General features: G+C 38.8%; 1 protein-coding gene across 2 annotated transcripts in view; it reads right to left on the bottom strand.

Moving 5' to 3' along the window:
* Nucleotides 1-25,051, bottom strand: part of USP24 (ubiquitin specific peptidase 24) — a 149,177-nt gene that overhangs the window by 86,442 nt on the left and 37,684 nt on the right. For both annotated transcript variants that reach the window (XM_074265835.1, XM_074265836.1), the window contains exons 3-10: nt 21,373-21,440; nt 16,150-16,293; nt 14,620-14,742; nt 11,911-11,946; nt 11,395-11,460; nt 4,579-4,644; nt 2,936-3,010; nt 866-1,024 (exon numbers count right to left, since the gene is read on the bottom strand). In XM_074265835.1, the coding sequence (XP_074121936.1) occupies nt 866-1,024; nt 2,936-3,010; nt 4,579-4,644; nt 11,395-11,460; nt 11,911-11,946; nt 14,620-14,742; nt 16,150-16,293; nt 21,373-21,440 (737 nt within the window). The remainder of the gene's footprint in view (nt 1-865; nt 1,025-2,935; nt 3,011-4,578; nt 4,645-11,394; nt 11,461-11,910; nt 11,947-14,619; nt 14,743-16,149; nt 16,294-21,372; nt 21,441-25,051) is intronic.

The following is a 25,051-nucleotide window of genomic DNA, read 5'->3' as shown; positions in this document are numbered from 1 at the left end:
CTCTTTCAAAGGCTACATGTAAATAACTACGTTTACTAATTAAGTAAATAGCTGGATAACTAAACTCTCTCTGAATAAAAGAGTAGATCACATGATTTGGGTGGAAGGGACCTTATACCTTCGTTTTAGGGGAGAAACTGAACCCAGAAAGCTGATGTGACAAGTAAGCTCGCAGCCAGCCTGGAGTCTAAGCCCCTTTTGACTTCTCCTTAGTAGAATTCCTCACCTTCCCCTTCTCCCCCCCTCCATGCATTTCCACAGGCCTGAAAGGCTTTGGGTTTGGAAGAATAATGATGATCTTTTCATCCACTCCTCATTTAGAGATGCTAATTGTCAAATAAGCCATGGGAATGATGAATATGAGGAATTAGAAGAGAATCTAGGAAGATGAGCAGGCCAACAATAGGCTCAATGACTTTACAAAGTAAGGATCAAGACCAGGAAGCTGGGCAATGAGAAACTGAGAGTAGCCAAGAGTAGCAAAGCCTTCCTCTCTCCTCCTCCTTGCTCCTCTGTGGGGAGCCAGGGTGGTATATACAATGAAAAGGATTCACGGGAATGGGCAGTTTGGCCAAACCAGTTTTCTATGTCACAAGAAAAAAAATTATAAAATATGGAGTGAGGGGAAGGTCAATATCTGGAAATGACAGTAACAGACAAACAAAAGGCCATTAATGGAGGGCATTTAAAAAGAAAACAAACATCTTATTTACAATACCAAGCCTAGATCACATGCATACCCTCCAGGTAACAATCAATATAATCTGGCTCTTGGTATACAGTTTCTGACTTTGCTTAATGTTTCTTGCGGAGAAACTGCTTTAACATGGGAATTTTTGCAACAGAAAACGATGCCGATGCTCACCTCTTTGAGGGAATTCATTTTGGCACTGAAATGGGGTGACTTCAGCATGCGGAGCAGGATGTCCAGCCGCAGGTCATCCACCACCATCACCAGGTCAGGTTGGAAGCGCATACAGAGCAGCTTAATAGCCGACAGGAGCTCAGGGATGCTCACCAGCCTCTAGACAAGAATCACAAATACTTCTTGGCAAAGCTGAAATTCCTACAAACATTCACTAAACACCTACTGTGAAGAGAGAAAATGCTAAGATTACCTAACTGAATCATGGTCCTTGCCCTCACTGGAGAGAAGTCTGGGGTGAATACACCCTGCCCCCCAGAGCGGAGTGGGGTAGAGGGGCTCAGCAAGAACTACCAAAGGCTGCAGGGCTGGGGAGGGTAGGGAAGGATTCATGGAGCAGGGCAGGATGTGAGGATGAGGGAGATTTCCAAAGGTTGATGGAAGCAGAACAGGAAGAGAGAGAGACAGACAAGGTGGTGACAAAACTCAGCACACTTCTGAAGGGAAGCAAGTAATCCAGTTTACTACGGTATAAAAAGGGCAAGAGGATTGAGAGAAAACTGAAAAGGAAGAGAGTCAAAAAGTGATAATTGAACACCTACTACACTCCAGGCACTGTGCCAATTAGGCACCAAAAACACCTGGTGAGGGGAAGCGAGGAGAGAATGTGCTTATTGTCCAGATCATATCATAACATCCACACAAGATACAAATGAGTTCAAGTGATGATGGCCTCAGAAGGCACTAGAGAGGACTGGGGAGGAGGCATTTCAAGCCAGGGAAACAAGGGGGAGAGATCAGTAAGCCGGGGTTAGGCAACGGAGAGCTGGGCCGCCAAATCGTGAGTGTGGTAAGGGGAGACTAGTGGGAGAGGATCCCAAGGAGGGATGGGCTGTGGAGAAGATGCTCTGGTGGTGCCGGAGGGAGGTTCCTGAAGGCAGAGGCAGTGGGTGAAGGCTGGATCCAAGGTTCCAAATGGAGGAGGCAAAAAACGGCAGGTTATAAAGGGAAGGATGGCAGGACAGGCCACACACCCCTGTCAATCTAGGTAGTGATCAGGGCCCAAGCAAGGAGAGGGCAAAAAGGAGTCCTGTCCAATAGCAATCATTTGCTGTAAGGGTCCTTTAAATGGGCGGCCACAGTGCAACAGGAGATTGAGTGGCCCAGAAGTAATCTCTGTGGATAGAGGACTGCCCTGTGGGTGGGATCCTGGCCATATTGAGATAGCTTCATAATGGGTGACGGCTCTCTCGCTGGTTGGCTGTGAGACCTCACAAGCCCTTTATAAGCCCAGTGCAGACAGCAGTCGCTCTCTTTAACCTGGCTCCCTAGCCTGGGGTAGCTAAGCCAAGCGGATGGCTAACCCAGAGAGGTAAGGAGTTTGATAGTGAACATGTGGGTCTTCAGACCAGGTGTTCACTAAGGAGTTAACAAGTCAGGGCATTATGTGAGTAGGTATAATAAAGGCTTTTAAGATTACATGTGGCTGTTCTTGAGCGCGCTACCGGTTATTAAACTATAGATTCAAGAAATCATGCCCAGAGACTTTTGAAGGCCTCAGAGGAGGCGAGCCGGGTAGAGTTGACACTGCAAAGGTCAGTGGTCAAAGGTATTCTGTTGGGCCTAAGACAGACTGGTAATAGTAACTGCCAGGAGGGCATGTTACAATGTGCTCCTCAAACCAAAGGACTCTGGGATTCTGCCGGTGGTTCTGTGCCATGAGAACCTGTGTTGAGTGCAAGATGACTGAAGAGCTGGAGGCCTTCCAGTGTCTTTAGAGAACTTTACATTGGTTAAGTAAGGAAGGCTTAAACAAGGCAGGCATCAAGACTTCCCACAGGCCTAGACCTGTTACATCAGGGGCAAAAATCAACGTGTTCTTTTTAAAACAGAAAGGAGACACCAACAGAATTTCTATGTTCATTCTCATGAGCAGAGGGAACACAGAAATGGCATTTCAGAAATAAAAAATGTTTGTTGCAAAATACATTTAAAATGTTCCTTTTTGATCCATCGGCTTGTGTGTACCCCCTTGTCTTAGGGGAATTCTGAGGGGCTCTCACAATTTACCTTGTCCTTCAGGTCTTTCTCTTCTACACTCTGCACGTATTTAATCATTTTGTGGATGACCGGATCAAGCATTGGCTGTGTAAAGAGAACACCACAGTGTGATAGACACATACTTTAGAGCAGGAATGAAAATTTAATGAAGACACAGATCTAACTTGTCGGTTGCTTTTGACAGAAGAGATGCCATGGGAACAGCCAGAAACATGGATCTAAGTCCCAGATTCATTATTTGATTTGTAACTTTGGTCAAGTCATTTAAACTCTAAAACAGATTTTAACTGAAGTATATCTCTAGTATGAGAGAATTAGTTAATATATTAAGAAATCCAGAGACACTTGGATCTACATCTGTCAATCAAGTAAAGTGATTAGCTGCTAAAAAAATATTTGGCAGATAAATCACTAACAAACACATTAGCACCAGAATAAAAAAATAGAGCACGTTATTCATTAGGACTATGATTTTTCTTGCAGGCTTATTTGTTCATAGCAAGAAGCCACAGAATGCCGGAAAAGAATTCTAGAGATCCGGAATTGAATCTCCAATGCTTAAGAGATTTGCTAAATGGGAATAGATAATGCTTCTACTTCCTGCCTCAGAAAGTCACTGAGAAAAAAGGTCTACCATAGACTTAGCAAAGAGTACCCTAGAAATACTGCCTTAGTTGCATGAAAGGGGATTTCAGGAAAGGGGGGTTAATAATTTAATGTACCCTGGAAGGCTGAGTGCCTCCATTTCCTCAAGTTAAAATGGGGACAATTATAACTACATTAACTATTTACAGGATTATGTCAAATGAGACAAAGCATGCAAAGTATTTTATAAGCATCCCCAAAACTACATAAAAATGGAACTTTATATGTATGGACTGGCTTTCTCTCTTTGTAGAAGGAAGCAAGCGTCAACACACACACTAGCTCTTGTGGCTTTCTTGACCTTGATGGCCCCAACATCCTGGCCCAGAAATCTAAGGATTTCTGAAGGTGTGAGAGCTAATTTCAGAATACTGGCTACTCACATTGAGCTTTGCTACTTATAAGGAATGAATTTGATAGGGATCTATCTGCCCAGCTTCTCTTGGAGCCCAACAGCTCAGCAGACCAACCAGAATGTTTCTCATTTATGTGCTGAAGACTACTGAAAAATCAACTGGCTATTATAAAAGTTTATCAGGCCAAAATGGGGCAAGAAACAGAACCTTCATGCTGTAGCTTTATGGATATTTTAATGCTTTTTCTAGAGGAGAACTGAATCCATGATGAGCTAAGAGCAAAAAATGTGTATTCTTAAAATCATCTGTTCATTTCATAATATTTTTGGTATCACCTAAAATGACAGGCTTCATTATTTCTTTATCAGAAAAAGAATACAAGCTATGGGCAAATAAAATACTGTGCATTATCAATGTCTATTAACTAAAATGCAGGAGGAAAAGGGGAAAAAAGTTCTTCAAATCAACCACATTCAAGCAATCCAGTTTTCAAATTAAGAAATAGAATTTAGGGTAGGGTTTCCCTTTGAATTAAGCAATCTTCTAAGAAACCTGCAAGAAGCTGTGTATTACTCTTACAATTAGCATCACTCCATTCTAAGTGTAGTGTGATTTCTTGGCTCATTTGGGTGTTGATGCTTTTGGTTTTACCTGCACGACTGAGGAGTTGAGATATTCTGCACACACACCCAGTGGCTGGACTAATGCAGAGACAGCCTGGAAAAAAAAGACAGCAGACACTGAGATGAGTCCAAAGCTGCTTCTCCTTTCTAGATGAGACAGAACTCTCTATCTAGAAGAGACACTCTGTGCTTCTCATTTTATTTTACATAATTCTAATTAAGACATAGAAACAAACTCACCAGCCACTCCCCAAACACAGCCCTTCCCTTTCCCTTCTTATTAAAAACAAGGACAAAATCTTGTCAACAGCTATCCGTCATGCATGGAGCAGGTCAAAGAGCCCTATATCTGTTCTTTGGAAAGGGACCCAGAGGTTGGGAAGCTTCTTAGAACACCCAAAAACTCGAGAGGAACCTCTACATCAGTTCACGTGTAGAATGAGTTTATGAAGAGCTAAAATGTGTGCAGAGAAATGGATTCCTGATGTTTCACTGCCATCTCTGCACAAAGCCTTCTCTCCTCTCCCAGCTGAGAACATCTTCCCTTCTAAGGAGACTTTCCATCTGATCTGCATTTTGTTGTATGAGCGAATTTACAGATTGTCTGATTCATTCGAATTTAAGCTTCTTGAGGACAAGGATCAAACTGCATAGGAACTGGAATAGGGATTGAATCATAATCCAATTGCGTGGGCTTTTTGTGGTAATGGTTTTATTTATATTAGGCTGACAAACTATCCCCTTATGGAAGAGCTCAGATAAAAGGCAAGCTTACAGGCCCATACATTCCTGCACTCTCATTCACTGCCCTCCTCCTCTGCCATGTGTCTCATCAGCATCTTTCTACAGGTAACTCCTAGACTAGAGATAGGAAGCCCTGGTCCTTGTTCTGAGCTCTAGCCCCACACCATCAAATGCCAGTTGGAGGTCCCCAAACAAGCCAAATTCAAGCTACCTAAAGCAGAGTCTGCTATTCTGCCCACTCTTTGGCTGCATGTCCCTATTTCTGTCCTTCCAATATTCAAGGCTTACAACCTTGACATAATTCTCCACATATTCACCATTTTTTTTTTTCCTCAGCATCCCATCACAGCAGCCTACCCCAGCCTCGTCACATCCACAGCTCCCAAAATGGTTTTCCTTCAATTCATTTCCGAGCTGGTAAAAATATTACAATATCAAGATTTAAAGTTTCATTTATCTATGGCAGACATTGGTTACTATGATTTAAACTTGGGGAAAAAAACATCAAAAAACTGGGAGAGAATAGAGCCAAAATGGCAGAGTATGGAAGGAAATCACTTAAAACACTCCGAAATTCAGCTCTAAACTCTCAAGTAATACCTCAAAACAAATTCTGGAATGGCTGAACCACTAAAAGCACAGGTTGAAATAATTTTCCAGTCCAAGACAATTTAGAAAGGTGACCAGGAAAGGTGTATCTTATTGAGGTAAAATGGGGGAGATGCAGTCCAGTAGAGGCAGTGTTTAGCAAGCCAGCAGACAGGCCCTAAGCTATCCCCAAGGAAGGTGAGGCCCTGCAGCATCAAACAAGAAATTTGGGACAGTGCCTCCCCCCTCCAACATGACCAGTAAAGCCCAATTTTAACATAAAGAGTCATAAAATAAACCAGAAAAAAATCAAAAAAGACAACTTGATCACAGAAAGTTACTACAGTAACAAGGAAGAGCAAAACAAAGTTAGAAGACAACAATGTCAAGTTGTCTGTAAGCAATGCCTCAAAGAAAATTGTAAATTGATCTTAAGCTCAAAAAGAACTAGAATAACTCAAAAAAAGATTTTAAAACTCAAATAAATAGGACAAAAGAAAAATTAGAAAAAGAAACAAGAGTGATACAAGAGAATCATGAAAATAGAGTCGATAGCTTGATAAAGGAAGCACAAAAAATGGGAAAAGATGCACACAAATCCATCAAAGAAAACAACTCCTTAAAATCTCAAATTGAATAAATGGAAAAAGAGGTATAAAAGGTTACTGAAAAAAATAATTCCTTAAAAATCAGAATTAGGAAAGTAGGAGGAAAAAACTCCATAAAATCTCAAGAGTTAAGAAAAAAGAAATCAAAAGATGAAAAAATAGAAAATGTGAAATATTGGAAAATTAAAATTGAGAGATAATTTAAGAATCATTGGACTTTTGGAAAGTCATGATCAAAAAGAGGCTGGTTATCACAGACATTCAAGAAATTATCAAGGAAAAATCCCCTTATATCCTAAAACCAGAGGGCAAAATAGAAAACAAGAGAACCTATCAATTACTACTTGAAAGAGATCCCCAAATTTAATATCTCTCAGGAATATCAGAGCCAAATTCCAGAGTTCCCAGGTTAAGGAGAAATTATTGCAAACAGTCAAAAAAAAAAAAAAAAAGGAAAAGAAAAGAAAAATAACGATTCTAGTATTATGGAGCCATAATCAAGATTACACAAGACTTGAAAGTTTCTACATTAAAGGGTTGGAAGGCTTGGAATATATATTTCTCCAGAAGGGCCACATAAAAATACATCTGAAAGAAAGAAGCTAGAATTACAACCAACAATCATCTACCTAGCAAAACTGAGTAGAATCCTCCAGGAGAAAAGCAAAGCCTTCAATGGAATAGAATTGAGCAGAAACATTGGCATTCAAAAATAAAATTGAAAAGAAGCAGAAAAAAGTAAACAGGAAAGAGAAAACATAAGGGATTCAATAAAGTTAATCAAATAGTTTATATTCCCAATAAAGTTCTAACTCCTGAGAACTTTATCACTATTGGGGCAGGGATAAGAACCAGTATATATAAAAAGAGAGCACATAAGGCGACTAAGATAGGATGAAAAAAAAATTAAGGGGTGAGAAAGAGAACTGCACTGGGAGAAGAGATAAGGAAGAGACAGAATGAGATAAATTACCTCCCATTTAAAAGAGGTGCAAAAGAGCTACTACAGAGAAGAGAAAGATTGAGGTGGGAGAGAATGCTTTAATTTTCTCTCATTGGAAATGGCTCACAGCTAGCAACATACGTGGCTCAATTGGAATAACACATATACTTTACCCTATAGGGAAGTAGAAGGAAAGGAAGTTAACAAAAGGGGGGAGGGACTAATAGAAGGGACAACAGATTTGGGGAGGCAGTGTTCAGAAGCAAATCAATGAAGGGAGGTAGTAAAGGGAGGGGAAAAAGAGTAAGAATGGGGAGAGAGATAAATGGGTAAAAATAGGATAGAGAGAACTACAGTTAGTAATCATAATTGTTAATGTCACTAGGAGGAATTTGTCCATAAAATATAATCAAATAGCAGAGGGCATTTAAAACCACAATCCTACAATGTTTACAAGAAACACATCTGAAGCAGAGACACACACAACGAGTAAAGGAACCATAGACATTGAAGTAATATCAACCTGAAATACACACACCCCTCCCCCAAATAGTATAATATCCAAATTTTTAAAGGGTAAATTAAAAGAACTACAGGAGGAAACAGACAGTAAAACTAAGCTCAGTGAGGACTTTAATTTTCCTCTCTCAGAACTAAATGAATTGAACACAAGAAACAAAACAAAAACCCAAACAAGAAAGAAGTTAAGGTGAAAAGAATTTTAGAAAAGTTAGATGACAGACCTTTAGAGAAAAACTGAATGGGAATAGAAAGGAATATAACCAACACAAAAACTGATCATGTACTAGGGCATGAAAACCTCACAGACTTTTATATTCAGAAGAAAAGAAATATTAAATACATCCTTTTCAGATCATACTGCATTAAAAATCTAATCCTGAAGACGTGGATCAAAGAATTAGAAACAATAATTTCATTAAAGAGAATGACAATAATGAGACAACATATCAAAATTTATGGGGTGCAGCCAAAGCTTTATTTAGGGGAAAATTTATATCTCTAAATACATACATCAATAATAAAAGAACAGATCAATGAATTGAGAAAGCAACTAAAAAAGAATAAAATAAAATAAAAATTCCCAACTAAACACCAAATCAGAAATCCTGAAAATCAAGTGATATTAACCCTAATAAAACGAGGAGCTGGTTTTATGAAAAAATAAACCATAACCAAACCAAACCAAAAAATAAGATAAACATTAGTTAATTTGATTTAATAAAAAGAAAAGCAGATTACCAGTATAAAAATTAAAAGGGTGAATTCATCGATGAAGAAATTAAAGCAATTATAAGGATATACATATGTCAAAAAATCTGACAATCTAAGTGAAATAGATGAATATTTACAAATATATAAATTGCCTAGATTAATGGAAGAATCAGATACCCTAGTAACCCTATTTTAGAAAAAAGCAATTGAATAAGTCATCAATACATTCCCTAAGGAAAAAGTCCCCAGAACAAGATGGATTCATAAGTGAATTTTATCAAACATTTGAGGGAGAAAACCCACAATTAAGTCCAACACTATAACACATAAATTTATTTGGAAATATATAAATATATTTGGAAAAATAAGCAAAGGAGTCCTACCCAAATTTGTTTTATGACACAATATGGTATTGATACTCAAATCAGGCCAACTGAGTACAAAGAAAACTATAGACCAATTTCCTTAATGAATACTGATGTGAAAATTTTAAATAAAATACTAGACAAGGGAATTACAGCAATATACCACAAGGAACATACATTTATGACCAGATTTATAGCCGAACTACAGGACTGGTTCAATTTATTGGCAGAGTTGACCATATATCAATAACAAAACCAATAGAAATTACCTTAATAGAGACAGAAAAGGCTTCAGACAAAATATAACACCCATTCCTATTAACACCACCAGACAGCTTAGAAATAAAGAGATTTCCTTGTAGAATCTATCTAAAACTATCAGCAAGCATTATTTATAATGGGGATAAAGCTAGAAGCTTTTCCAATAAGATTGGGATGAAACAAGGAAGCCTATCATCACCACTATTATTCAATATTATATAGAAATGTTATATAGTAATAAGAAAAAAGAAACTGAAAGAATCAGAATAGGCAATGAGGCAACAAAATTTGCAATTTATGCAAGTGTGTAATAGTATACTTAGAGAATCAACTTAAAAACCAGTTAAAATAATTAACAACTTTAGTAAAGTTGCACAATTAAAATTAAACCCACATAAATCATCAGCATTTCTATATATTACCAACAAAACCCAGCAGCAATAGTCAGAAAGCAAAACTTTATTTAAAAAAAAACTGGAGACTATATAAAATACTTGAGAGTCTACCTGCCAAAACAAATTCAGGAACTACATGAATACAATTACAAATCACTTTTTACACAGAGTCAGATCTAAACAATTAGAGAGATATTGCTCATAGGTAGAGCAAGCCAATATAACAGACAATTATACCTATTAATTTCTACCCATAAAATTAATGTTCTGCTTATAATAATTACCTTATTCAGTGCCATACCAATCAAACTACCAAAAATTATTTTACAGAGCTAGGGAAAATAGCAAAATTCACCTGGACAAACAAAAGCTCAAAAATATAAAGTAATTAATGAAAAAAAAAAAAAAAAAAAAAAAGTAAAGGAAGGTGGCCTAGCTATACTAGGCATGTGTGATATATATGTATGTTATTTTTGTTAAATCAATTAAAGTAATTCCATAGAATCTTTAGATTCATTAGAGGGTAGAATTGTGGAATAAGAAAGGGACCTTGAAGATCATCTCATCTCGACTGATGCTTTTAAAAAATCTGATTGACAACTTCCAGACAGCTGTTTAAAGGAAAATTAGAAATAAATCTGACACTAACAATTCTAAAAAATAACTCTGAACTGTTAATAGAAACGATGACAGGCAATAAAACTTCCCACTATGTGTTCTTTGCTTTCAATAGCTATGGTTGGCACTACTTCAACTTTGAGGTAATTTGTCTGTGAGATAGGATGAATTACCTGAGCAGGGAAAGCAAATCTCAACCCCAATCGTCTTTTAGAAATTCTTTTAGCATAGATATAACAACCTAGGGCCATCCCACTCACTCACGGACTAGAGTTAACAGTAATTTGAAAAATAAACAACTGTTGAGATTCAAAGGGGAAGGAAAGCTCTAGCCTTATACTGAAGAAAAAAGAGCCTTCCTTTTAGAGTGGTATCTAACGTCAAGGATCTTTCTACTCTTGTTAGAAGCTGTTTGCAGCCAAGAAATGGTTCCTATCTTACCCTGAGAGCCCATACCTAACCCCCAACCTTTGAGGGCCTTCTAATATATCCCATGACCCCAGAGAGCTGTGTGGGGATACCTGTACATGCACATCTGTGTGTGTGTGTGTGTGTGTGTGTGTGTGTGCAGTTTCTCAAAGGATAACTACATAATCCCTAGAGGAACAGAAGATTTCTACAACTCTGTCTGAAAGATGGGCAGTTTGCTCCAACTGTAGGCCTCTGGGAAAGAAGAACCAGAATCCTGGAAGGCTGCCCATGTGGCTGTTCAGATGATGCTGACTGTTCATATATGTGATTATTGGTGTGTATTATATGTGGCTGCTGGTCTGTGTCTCATCTCTGCCTCTCTGGGTCAGTCTCTACCCTTTACTACTTTGGTAGTTACTGAACAAATGAGAGAATTGATTCTGAAGTAATCATTAGTCACTCAGCAGGAAGCAACTAAAGGCCACTAGATCATCCATTTCAAATAGAGCTGAACACACTCTACACACTAGTCAGGATTACCTTGTGGTAATAGTTTACACATCAACAACTTTTGCCAAACCTAATCTCCCGGGAAATAGTCTTCATACAGTGCTGCCCGTAATAGACTTTAAATGGAGGGAGGCTCACTAAATGAGTATATACAATGATTTAACTTACCCCAAGTTCTACATCTTCTGAATGAAGTTTAGATTGAATTGCTGCAAATCCACCTAATTCACCAAACTAGCAACAAAACAAAAATGAATTATTAGTATACGACAGTGGGAATTTAAGCACTTCCAGCAAACAGTTCAGTAATATGTTCATTAGTAATTCAGCTCGAGAGTTTTGAACACAAGATATGATTCAAATTCTTTCACACTAATACAATGATATGTAGGAGTATATATAAATTAAGATGCTCAAGTCCTAAAGCTGATAGTAATTTGAAAGAAACTGTTCAGATCCAAATGGAAAGGAAATTTAAAGCATTAATAAAAAGAGGACCACAAAGAACAGAGGGAAAAACACCTTATCTTATATTGTTTCTCACATATCAAAACCAAGATTTTCCTGTAAGACTATTATCTTTTGAAACAAAAACCATTACATTCTAAAAACAAAAATTATGGCCTGCCCTCCCTCTCTCCCTCCTCCCCCCCCAAAAAAAAAATCACAGGAAAAATTATTTACCCTATTAACCAAATCCACAAGCCATCCATGAGGTTCCTATAAGAAAAGGAGATGCAAAATTAGCAACAACAAAAATTACCTTGATTTTCAAAATCCTTTCACTGAATGTGTATCAGTGGTTCAGCTATGATGATACAAGCCACATACATAGCAAGTGACACAGGCATATCAATCACCTCATTAATGACAGGGACTTAGATCATTTGGTCCATTATAACTCTGAATCTTCTGATTTCTATGAATTTTCTGTAGGTTCCAGCTATCACTCACCTAAAGTTCAGGAGATGGTATTCATGAATTTTTTGTTTTGTTTTGTTTTGTTTTGGCTTAATTTATCTAGGTATGTGTTATATAGAGCTGCAGATTAAGTTTTTTCTTAGAAAATAACTTTTCATCTAAATGTACCAATGTAAATTCTCATTCAGATCTACCACTTATCTTCTACTGGATTAAATGATCAATGTATCTCCCCATCCCCCCCAAAAAGTACCCTTCTATAGTTGTATTACATTCATTTTTCCATTTCAAAAATTTAAAAATGATCTCCTTAGATGAGGATAAAATTATTCAACTAGAGAGAGACAGGGAATAAAAAGGATGTATAAGCCTCTAAATTCATAACACTAAGAGTTCTTTGATCCTATTTTAATTTAGTATTCTTTTAAGAGCAAAATGAATCCAACAAACAATTTATTAAGTAAATACCATGTTTAAATAAATATGCTGAAAATCCTTTTATGTGTAGAACTTTAAGAGGCTGACTGAAAAAGGATAGGAGAAAAAATAAGAACCCAGAATCCAATAATATGTTTACAAGAGACATATTTGAAACAGAAAGACACACAACACAACAAAGTAAAATAAGGGGCTGGAGCAGAATCTATTATTTTCAAATGAAGTTAAAAAAAAAAAAAAAAGGCAAGAGTAACAATCATGATTTCAGGCAAAGTAAAAGCAAAACCATATCTAATTAAAAGAGATACATAGGGTAACTAAATTTTCTGTAAAACTAAGGTACCATTGAATTTAAATCCACACATAAATAACACTCAAAGTAAAGTTAAATGATTAAGTTACAAAACAAAACAGACAAAACTATACTAGTTTGGAACTTTAATTTACCCCTTTAAAATCAAAATAAACCCAACCATAAAGGAAAAAAGAAAAAAAAATTTAATAGAATTTTTTAAAACTTAGGTGTTAGCTCTCTAGAGAATACTGTATGAGGACTAAAAGAAATATATAGGTAACCTTCACAAAAATAGCCATATATCAGGATACAAAAACCTCATAAATACAGAAAAGAAATATTAAGTGCATTTTTTCAGGATATAATTCAATAAAAAAAAAATTACATTCAATAAAGGGCCTTTAAGTACAGATTAAAAATTAAATAGAAACTAAATAATCTAATTCTAAAAAATGAGTAGATCAAAGAATAATTCATAAAAACAATTTCACCGAAGATAATAAAACTGGCTCAACACACCAAAATTCAAACTAAAGTACTTTAAGGAAAAATTTATATCTTGAAATGCTTACATCAAAAGAGAAAGAACAGATGAAGGAACTGGGCATGCACCTAAAAAGACCTATGAGGGAAAATTTAAACCCCTAATTAAACACAAAAACAGAAATCTAGAAAATCAAAAATTAGCATTAACAAGATTTAAAGTTAAGAAAAAAAATCAACAAATAAAAGTAGAGGCCATTAAAAAAACCCAAATAGTTAAATCATTGGTTAATTTCATTTAAAAAAATAAAACCAAATCAGTATTAAAAATTTAAAAAAAAAAAAAAAAAAAAAAAGGAAATAAAACTGATATTTGGAGTAATTTTTCCCAAATGTATGCCATAAACTGACAAACTAAATGAAATGAAAGGGAGAGGGTTAGGTTATAATGGGCTTTTAATATCAAGCAGTATTTTGAATTCAATCCTAGAAGCAATAGGACAAAATAATGAACTGTTGTATACTAAGTTGGGAGGGAAGAGGAGAGACAGGGTGGCATAGGATTTTAGGAAAATCACTTTAGTGGCTGATTGGAGGATGGATTAGAGTCAGGAGGGATTTAGCTGCCAGCCACAGACTTAGGTGCCTATTAAAGCTCTTTTCTACTTCTCTGATTCCACAAGTTAAACTGAATGGGACTCAATCCAAATGCCACCAGCTTCTTATCTGGCAATCAAGTTATCAGGCAAGATTTCAGACTTTGTATAATATTACTTTAGAACTAGGGGAAGAAAAACTTAATTCTACTATTTTAGTGTTTACCATATATAAATTTTTCTTCCTTTTTTTAATCATTTTTTTTTTTAAATTAAAGCTTTTTATTTACAAAACATATGCATTGGTAATTTTTTAGCACTGACCCTTGCAAAACTTTCTGCTCCAAATTTTTCCCTCTTTTCCTCCCCACTTAGATGGCAGGTAGTCTAACAGATGCTAAATATGTTAAATATATATGTTAAATCCAATATCTATATATACATATTTATACAGTTATTTTGCTGCATAAGAAAAAATGGATAAAGAAGGAAAAAAGATCCTGAGAAAGAAAACAAAATATACGCAAATATCAACAGAAAAAGTGAAGATGCTATGTTGTGCTCCACGCTCAGTTCCCACAGTCCTCTCTCCGAGTTATACAAAATTGTCTAAGTCCCACTGTAATTGTCTATAATGAGACGAAAGAGATCTTAGCCTACCTTCTGGAAAGCAGATACAGGAGAGATGGCAAACATATTTCCTTCTCCAAAAATCTCAGCCCAATTTCTTTGAGATACTTTCATCCGGTTTTTAAAATGGTATTCATTATCGGGATTAAAAGCCTGGATGTAAAGAAAACATATTACTTATTTCTATGATAGCACATGTTAGATTTGGCAAAGAAGATAAACTTGTTTGCTTGGAAGGCCTGCATTAATTATTGCAAGAAAAAATATGACATGTATTCCCAGGCAACTACAAGAACATGAGGAATATAAACTCTTGGTTTGGTTTCTAATATTGTGAAAAACAGATCATGAGGAAGTCAGTGTCTTTGTGGGAAATGTGGCCTGAAAATAGAAGGAAAAGACTGGAGCTGCCCGCCCTCATTGTTGTCCATATACATACATATGTATGTACGTACACACACACAGATAACACATTACAGACACACTACATACACACACAAACTATACCTACACAACTATACCCAGACATACTACACAGACACAACTATATACACTATACACACAGAGAGATGCCTGAGACCCTCCCACTCATGGTCTCCTTGACTCCTCTCATTTGGGGCCTGGGACTGACTCCAGGTGCTCTGAGTTTGGCCCCTACCACCCTGAAGAAGCTCTAACTGCAGGGTGCCATCAAGCCTGCCCCAACAGTGTTAAAAGGGAAAAGTGGACATGGGCAGGGACAGTGGTCTGAGCCCTTCAGACATGGCGGGCCAGGTGCAGCCAGCCCTTTGTTCCTCCACTGACCCCTCACTGTGCTGTGATCTGCAAAAGGACCCACAGTATATAGTTCTCATTATTCTCTGACAGAACCATGTGAGGCTCCTTTCCCTGTGACTAAATTTCCACTTTACCCTTTCTCTACTTACAGAATTTGAGGTGGTCATGGAATCCTCCCTTCGCTTTCTCCAAGCCCAATGAAGTAAGCTCTCAGAACCCCCTGGTGAGAACCCAACTCCAGCCTTCCTGCCTTCCCTCCCTCTCTCCTGCATCACGAGCTCTTAGCTAGGATGGTCACATTACCAGGCAGGCTGTATTGTGAGAGCCAGCTCTGTCTGCTTATGGAGAAATAGGCCTAGAACAGCAGCTCCCCTAGCCTTGCTGTCCTGGGACAGACACACTCAATAACCCACAGCCTGCATGGACTTCCCTTAGCCTCTTAGCCCAACTGTAGCGCACAGGTCCCCCTCCCCCTGCCACCCTGCCATCTTGTTCCTTTTGCATTCTCTGGTCCTGAGGCTGACCCTAAGTCTCAGGGATAACTACAAAGTCCTTTTTGTCCTGAGCTTTCATTCACCTTTGCAGTGAAGTTGTCTGTAGGCACCTGAAGCTCCAGGCCTTACTCCTGACTTTCTGGTCACTAGTAATGCCTACTTCTTCCATCACAGCTGGTCTCCTCTGCACTCTGACTTGGCAGAGAGACCTAAAGAGCTTCCACTCTTGGCTTTTGATCCAATCAGTGGGTATGTCAGAGTCACAGCTGGAAGAACAAAGCTACCGTACCATTGTGAGCACTCCCAGGAGACCGATGGGGATGGGATCCTGCTTGACTCGCTCTGCAGCCAGCTCGACCAACAACATCAGCATGTTGTAGATTCCCTCGTGGATTTCCGTGCCCCACTTGTGAACGGCGCTGGAGGTCAATAACTGCAGGAAAAGAATGCATTTTAGAGCTTAGCTCGCCCAGAAAGGCCACACTTTCTACTTGCGGGGCTCCCCAACCCAGCGTGGAGTGACATGAAGAAACTGTGTGTGTGATACTGACTCCTTGGATACATTTTAACTGTGTACATTTCTCCTATAATAATCACTAACTTGTATATAGCATGTGAAGGTTTGCAAAGCAATTTATAGTCTTAGAGCCCATAAAAGCCAAGAGGAAAATTTAAATGCAAACCCCCCACAGGGACATGGGAGCCTGGAGAGAAAGGAAAGAAATTTTTGCAAAGTAGAGAAAGGAAATATATTGCCCTTTGTCAAAGAAGGCTGGCCTGCTCGTCTACTTTTCTCTGGCAGCTGTTAAGTAAGGAAATAAGAAGCAATTTAGCTATTTGTGTTTTGTTTTGTTAAGAGGATTTCACTTCAGAAATATTGCCGGTCTTAGTAATGTGTTTTACACGATTTCTCTTCAGAAAGAAAACCATGAACCAGGACTTACCCATGAATTACTGAAATAATTAAGAGTTTTTTAAGATTAAAAGTGTGTTTTTTCAGAGGCAAAACTCAATTCCAAATTTTTCAGATATAACCTAAGCCACATTGCTTGGCTAAAAAAAAATATTAAAACACAAAGATTCGATATGAATCAAATTGGGACTGCATTTGCAATTTTGGTATCAAGATAGGTTCCTTATTTTTTTCCTTGAAAATTATGAACGTGGAGAAAGTAACCTATTTTAAAAAAACATTCTGATAGACAGACATGTGAATGTAGTCAGTGAGCCCCTGCCAGTTTAAGCCCCAAAGCTTCATTTGTTTGTGCTTATCTAAGTGATAAGCCTGGGAACCTGGGGTGACCAGCAGGAAGCATGCAGCCACGTGAAGACAGATCCACACACACATGCACCAGCGCTTTTAAGTGGCTAGGAAGGAGGGGCTGTCGAGGCCTTGTCTCCCTGGAGCAAGCCTGGATTACGTTGGGAGATGGACATGGTGTGACGGGGTAGCCATGGCAGAAACGCCATCTCTTCTGCCTTTAGCCAGCAAGGACAGCATCCTTCCCTGAGGCCACAGACAGACAGGGAGATATGCACATGGGAGTCAGTGTGGTCTGTTAGAGCAGCATGGGCATGGAGGGGAGTGGAGGCAGGCTTAGGAATCACGTGATCTTGGCCCCCCTCCCTGTCACCTGGATACTCACTATCTGGGCTGACCTGGGACAAATCCCTTAACCTCTGGGGGCCTCAGTTTCCTTTTCTGTAAAAACAAGTAGGCTGGAGTAGATGATTTCTACAAGTCCCAGAATCAGAGTTCAGAGTTGGGAAGGAGCAGCCACCTGCTCTTTCAGGCACTGCAGTCACAAAGACATTTCCAAGCCAGCTACCCAAGAGAGCGCCCCTTCCTCGCCCCCCAGGCCTGCCTCAGCTTCTGATAGCTACCCCTTCCCCCCACTACCTTTCTCTTCTTTTGGATAAACATAGATAAGCTTGGGTTCTTTCCACACACACAATATAATCTCTCCAGAGGATCTCCAGAGCTCCCATAGGCACTTAATCATTCTTGTTAAACAACAGAACTCAAAAGCCCCATGATCCAATGAAAAACGACCCTCTCTACAACATACCTAATTTAATTGAGAAAGGAATCCCCACAAGCATCTTAAAGGACTCCGTTCTACTATTAAGAATCAGCACTGTTAGGAGATTTCTCAGTGAGGTAATAAGCATTTCTTAAGCACCTACTATGTGCCAGGTTCTGTGCTAAGCAACAAGGATACAAATACAAAAAAAGAGAGTAGCTGTCCTCGTGGAGCTCACAATCTAATGGAGGAAGGGATCTGCTTCTCAACTTAGCCCCATTCCTAGTTTTCAATCTTTCCCCACCAAGAAGAAGCCCTCCTCCACCTGACAGCCCTTGAAGTACCTGAAGATGGGGCTCCCAAACCATTGCAGTCTAGACACCGACAAGAACTTCAGGCCCTTCACTCTCCTGGTGGTCTTCCCCTGGACACTCTCCATGTGCCCATGTCCTATCTGAAACGTGGCCCCCCGCCCCAGCTACCCTGCTGCAATTCAACTTTAGAGTAAATCAACAAAGCCCTCTTCTACCTGGGGGAGGGTGAAGGCGACACAAGAGTCTGCTTCTTCCCTCCCCAAACGCTGCCATTCCCCAATGAGGCAGGTCCAAGAGATTCGGCCTGATTAGCCCTGAGAAGAGGGCTGGGCCTGTTTGCTGAAGGAGGTCAGATTCCTTGAATGAGCCTGACTTCTCTCTCACAAGTCTCCCACATGGATGGATGTGATATGACCTTCAGGGAGATGAAACAGAGGGAGGTTGGAGGACCAAGCATGGGGCCCCGTAACTGAGGGGCTAAGATGGAGGGACAGCAGACAGGGAGCAATCCTAGGCCTCTAACCTTCCCTCCTTTGGTTTTCCACCCTGGCGCTGGGGAAGCCGGAGCTGGGAACCTCTGCTCAGACTCTCTCCAGGACTTTGCTGCCAAACTGGCTCTGAATGGAACCTAGCATAGAACAGAAGCTGAAAAATGTTCTTCTCCCTGGGCTAGGGGTTAAGAACTCTTGCCTCCATTCCAGGCATGTCCCATTAGGTTTAGAGGATCAACTGTCACTCACTGCAATGCACTATACAGAAATAACCCTGGGCTTTCTTTGTGAAGGACTATATTCAGAAATCAAGTTTCATTAGCATTATTGATAGCGATGTTTCGATGAGTCTAAGGATTTCCCCTAAGGTCTGTGGGAAACAACCTTGGACTATGCTGACATGTTCCTTATTGAGCCAAGCATTCCTAATGATGCTTCTCTCTTGAGGGCAAAGACACTGAAAAGTCAGGTTGTGGATTTGGTTGGCAAGGGCACCTAGATCGAGGCCAAAAGATCCCAGAGATCACAGCTTCCCAGGAGATTCAGGGCTAGAACAGACTCTGTAAATGGAAGCCAGGAGGCTTATTAATAGTTTCCCGATAAGGGCAGAAAACAGAGGGAATGTTATTTCTGTCTAGTATCCTAGACACAGTATGCCTTTCTTAATAAAATCCAACATCTCATCTGGTATTTTGGCTGCCAAATCAGACTTTTTGCAGATACCACCTGTGCTTGCTCCCAAAGCTCCAAGATCTTTTTTTCTGGCAAGTTATTTTGTGACCATTATTCTCTTTCTTATATTTGTATAATTATTATCCAGAAGCTAAGAGTAAGATTTGACATTTATATCTGTTAAATTTAATTTTAAAACTGTAAGAAACATTAGATTTTGTACGAATTAAAATAGTATTGGGGGGGGGGAAAGTTTTCATTGAGAGAATGAATTTCCCCATCAGTTTTCTATGTCAATATAATCAAAGGTCCAAATTAAAAAAAAAAAAAAAAAAAAGAGGGAGAAAAAAGTCATGTTGGTCCATTGTCCTGGACTGTTCAGTGTATTACACCAATAGGTGTCTGCTTTACATCATGTTTTAAATTCTATGGTTCATTAATCTCTGAAAAATCTCCCTGCTCTTAAGTCCTATAATCCTGTAAGTCCCTAGTTTTATTTTTCATTAGCATTAATGATAATATATTTATGACTACAGTCCCTCATTACTACAGCTGAATATATCTATAATAAAACAAATTTGTTCGTGGTTCTAAAAACGTACTTTAAAGATTATACTTATTAATGCCTTGTATTTAGTGAATCTCATTCGCTTACATGTAGACACTTACATACACATGTAGATGTGATAAATCCAAACCAGATAGATAAGTGTCACTTGTCAAATAGAGGGGAGAAAAACCAGACTTCAAAGCTTTTCTAAAGCAGAAGAGCTACTTTTAAAGTCACAAACATCAATTTAAAATTCAATTCACTTTTAAACCTCATTATTTCTTAAGCCCTAAACTGAAAGAGATGCTATCTTGGAATGTAAAGATAAACATATTTATTTACAAAGGGGATGGTAACTTAATGCAAGCATCAAGAGGACAATGTCTATCTCCTTTTTTAATCTTTGTGGTCTTAGAGGGAAGCCTACACAGAGGTAGGAATATTTGCTTGTGGAATTGAACATAACTCAGCTGGGGAAAGAAAGAAAGCTTATGTATGTGTGATGCACTTAGGGAGTACAAAGATTCACCATACAGGAAGCCACAATCAGATAAATTTTGGCCAAACCAAAAAAAAAAAAAAAAAAAGTTAAAAGGGACTAAAGAATGGAATGGCTGAGAGTCAAGAAGTCTTGTTAGCAGGTGGGAAACAGTCAAAATCAGAGTTGCCTAAGTCCCAAATCAGGGGTGGCAAACTCAAACAGAAATGGCTTATATCTACAAGGATCCCTGTGGGCCACATACAGACTTGGAAAATTACATGTTTATAGATTTCTTGTTTGCTAATATACTTACTTTGTTAAGTATTTCCCAATTACACTTAATCTGATTCTTGCTGCACTTGAGACTATTAGAGATCATATACAGTCCACATGTTTGACAACACTTCTGTCTCAGATAATATAAAGGGTTAGAGATGATCAGATCCCAACCTGTTCTTTTTATAACCAAGTAAGACCAGAGAAGCAGTGGCCTGTCCAAGGACACAGAGAGTAAGTAAAGCAAAGACCGGGAACTATGGCTTCTGGCTCTTAAGTGAATGCTTTATTACAGATACATAACTTTGAAAGCTGAAAAGATTTGATTTAATCCTATTTTCAAGGGCTTCACCAGATTTTTTTTTTCTCTCTCAGTAAAAGAGAGATCAGCATAAATCTATTTTTATGAATAATTACTTTCAAAATGCCATAATATGGCATAATACTGTAATACGAGAACTGTCCAGTATTCTTAGCTTTGTTCTCTTCTTTAAAAGCCAGTGGGAGGAGATTCAAGTTATGTTAAAATTAGCAAGTTAACGTGCTAATAGAGAGATATCAAGGGAAATACATCACATTAAGAGCCAGAAATTCACTGTACTTTTTTCATATAAGAGGTTTTATTAGTTAAGTGGGGTGGAAAACTCTCATGAAATGATTTTTATAATAACAGAACCAGAACTCAATTACAGTATTTTACTTACCTTTTTAAATGCTTCTGGCATACACCGATCCACAAATCTTTTACAATTTTCATCAGATTCAGAAAGACCTTAGTGAAAACAAAAGAGAATTATCCTACATTCAATTTAGATGTTAAATAGTAGAAAGAGATACTTAGAACATGATAAAAAACAAATTTTAAATATATGCATAATCAAAGGATTGGGGCAAAAGTTTCACTGGATTTAAGCTAACAATCTACAAACAGGCTATGAAAAGATCAAAATATATTCACATTTACAACCATGGCATTAATAAGAATGATTTCAAATTTAATTCAAACTTTAAATTAATACAAATTTTTTTCATTAAATTATACAAATAAGTGAAACCTTTTAGCAGTACCCATATTTGCAATTTCCTTTCATAAAGATAAACTTAGTATCAGGGATATCTCACCCAATCTCCTCATTTTATGTGTGGAAAGGGACTTCCAGAAAGATAAGGCTTCAAAGCTACCCCAGGAGAAGCAGCTAGTTGGCAACAGAGCTGGAATTAGAATCTAACTTCCTGACTCCAAATTCAACAGTCATTCACAGCTGAAAAACCAGTACAAGAAGCTAAAATCTTCCTTTTAAATCTGTTTATCTTTATTAGTTAAAACTCTGTTCAGAAAAATTTAAACTTTCCTATATCCTCAAAGCACTCAAAACTGCTCAGTGAAAAGTAAAACATGAATTTACAAGTTCACGACTTCCAGAGTCTCTCCAGACTTTAGGAGTCAGTAAAAGAAAATTAACTCATATAGTATTATTTATCTAGTATTATTCATTATGCTTGCAGAATGAACTAGCCATAAATTGCAAATATTTGGATGGCAGAACAAAAGATGTATAACCAAAAATTAATTTAGTTTAATATAACTATCAACAGTTGTCTGTAATCTAACATACAATAAGCATCTATTTAATATACATTCTATTAACCATCTGGGCAAAGAAAAATAGATGGGGAGTTCAAAAAATGTATCATCATCCTGTACCTTTGAAACAATGTAACTCCAAGGCTTAAACTTTATCCTCTGTAATCTCTGAACACATTTTTAAAAAATTGTAATGGATTTAAAAAAAAGAAACGTATCATAATTCCAGCAAAGAGAACACAATGACATTTTCAATTACCCAGACATCTAATAAAGACCTCTTTCTTCCAAAAAACCTAATCCACCTTTTTGGGAACTTTTATATTTCAAATGGTACTGGAACCAAGAAAGAGAAATTCTATTCAGGATCTGATTTTCACTGACTGCTGAGTAGAAACAATGGGTGCTTAGAATTTATAGAAGAGTAAATTTGGAACTAGTCAAACATGGAACATAGCTTTGGAGATAGCAGAGATAGAAAGACAGTTAGGATTTTGTGGGAAATGTGAGGGATATCGCTTGCAGAAGGGGAGTAGGTCTCAAAGAGGCAAAAACTTTGGAGTGAGAAAGGAAAACAGTTTCAAAGCAGGAAGAACAAGAGTTGTCTGAAGAAGGCAATGCGCTCACCAAGAGAACTGGCCAGACAAATGACCCTTTTTAAAAACCCATGAATTTGCCAAAAAGGGAAACAAAGGTGGTAAGAAGATGATGATAAGAAGCCTTCACGGGCCTGTGAGGGATAACTGGCAGAAGCCAGCCTGGAGAGGGGACAACCCAGCCAGGAGGAGAAGGCGCACATGGCTCGGCTGCTGTTTTCCCCTCGTGTCCACCCTGACTTCTGCCTCCCCGCAGCTGCAGTGATGCCTTTTGGGGTCCCAGCACTCTGGAGTCCCTCTTTTCCTGTGAGAACCCCCTGAAGGGCTCCCTCATTTTATACATTTTGCCTAAACTCTGCACACACTCGCACAAGGAGTCAGAATGAAAGCTGCTGGAGCACATGGAGAGTGGGGAAGCTTCCACGAGGGCAATCAGGGTGGCCAGCATCCCAAATCTGGGCCATGTAGGGACCACTTGTTGGAGCTGTCTGGGAAGTACAGGGATACGGGAAGAGCCAAGAGGCAAAAAAACCCCTCCCATCAACTTTGGGGGCTGTGACTGAGCAACAACAAAGAACAAGAGCTCTGTTCAGCAGAATGGGCTGCCTCCAAAGCCAGGGGCTGCAGACATCTAGTCGAATTCAAATAGGTCCAGACTGTGGGGAATACCAGACTTAGCTAGGCTGGCCTGAAAGGGCTGGCACCAGGGCATCCACTATGGGCTCCATGACAAGCCAAACCTGCCTTAATAAGGCAAAGAACCACAAGCTTGTCAGAGGGAGCGCCCCCCCAATCCCCCCCCTTCCACAGAGCAGACTACAGTGCTGCTGTGACATTTAGCCCAAGGTCAAATTGGCCTAGGAGCCCTGACTTCACTGCTACGTCCTGTCCCTCCATGAGAGACCTTATTCACCACTTTAGCCTTCTGGTTTCTCTCCTGTGCTCCCCACTGGGACATTCCTCCATTGCTGGGCCCCCCACTCCTACCCACTTGTATCCCCCATGCTTGGCACATAACATGTACTTAAATGTTTACTGAAGGACATTGGTTAAAAAAACAAAACTCTTGTCCTTTTATGGCCCATCTGGTGATGAACTTCCCAAATCTTAGCTCAGGCGCTTTGAGAAACACAGGCATCCAGGCCATTGCAAGGCTCACAAGAAAAATTATAGAAGTGGGACAGCTGGGTGGCACAGTGGATAGAGCACCAGCCCTGAAGTCAGGAGGACCTGGGTTCAAATCTGCCTCAGATACTTACCACTTCCTAGCTGTGTGACCCTGGGCAAGTCACTTAACCCCAAGTGACTCAGCAAAAAAAGAATTATAGAAGCTGAGACTACAATGATAGGTTCCAGAACACAGGGCCACTTCCACACTAAGATTCTAGAATAGGATTCCCTGATTCCATGAAAAGAAAAACAAAATTACAAGACTGTTGATACTATGCACACCTTCTACACTTGCAGAGTAAAAGAGAACAGTAGAAAGGGAAGAGAAAATGCTGAGAATCAGAGAATTCTTAATCTTTATTGCAATTACTGGCAATCTTCCCATTGATCTTTGTCCAACAACAAAAGAAGGGACACACTGCAGGAGACAATGAATAGAATGCCAAAGACATCCTAATGAATGAAGAGGGAAAGCTGAAAGAAGCTGCAGCCAAATTCTCTACAACATCTAGTTTCCTCGGGGAAGGCACTTGGAGGGACTGTTTTCGGCAGGTCCCCAAAATAACCAAAAAACATATTTTTAGATCATCTTCTCATGTAGTTTCAAGTTGTATGTGTACAAAGAGATTCTGACAAAGACAAGTGTGGCCCAGAAATGAATGAGATTCAGCTGAATTGCTCTTAAAAAACTGCACAAGCCCCAATTTTTGGCTGCCTCAAAAGCATGCCCCTTTAATATCACTGTTTTCTCAATGACCCCATGGGTCATGAATGATGAGCTTTCCTAAATTCTAAGACTTAAAATTGTATGTAACCTGAAGTACAACAGAAAAACCTATGACTGAATGTTACCATAAGAGCCTGGAAGCTGGAGTCAGGAAGATCTGAGGTTTTTACCAGCCGTGTGACCTCAAGCAAATCATGCTATCTCAAAAGATCTCCTTGATGAAATGTAAAGGAAACTCAAATATCAACTGAATGAATGTCCCTCTCAAGATAGCCTAGCCAAGTCTTATATTTCCAGGCATACAG

The sequence above is a fragment of the Sminthopsis crassicaudata genome, chromosome 4 (genome assembly GCF_048593235.1).
Source record: "Sminthopsis crassicaudata isolate SCR6 chromosome 4, ASM4859323v1, whole genome shotgun sequence".
NCBI lineage: Eukaryota > Metazoa > Chordata > Mammalia > Dasyuromorphia > Dasyuridae > Sminthopsis > Sminthopsis crassicaudata.
The sequence above is the reverse complement of the archived record's forward strand: the minus strand, read 5'-3'. Positions and strand labels throughout refer to the sequence as shown.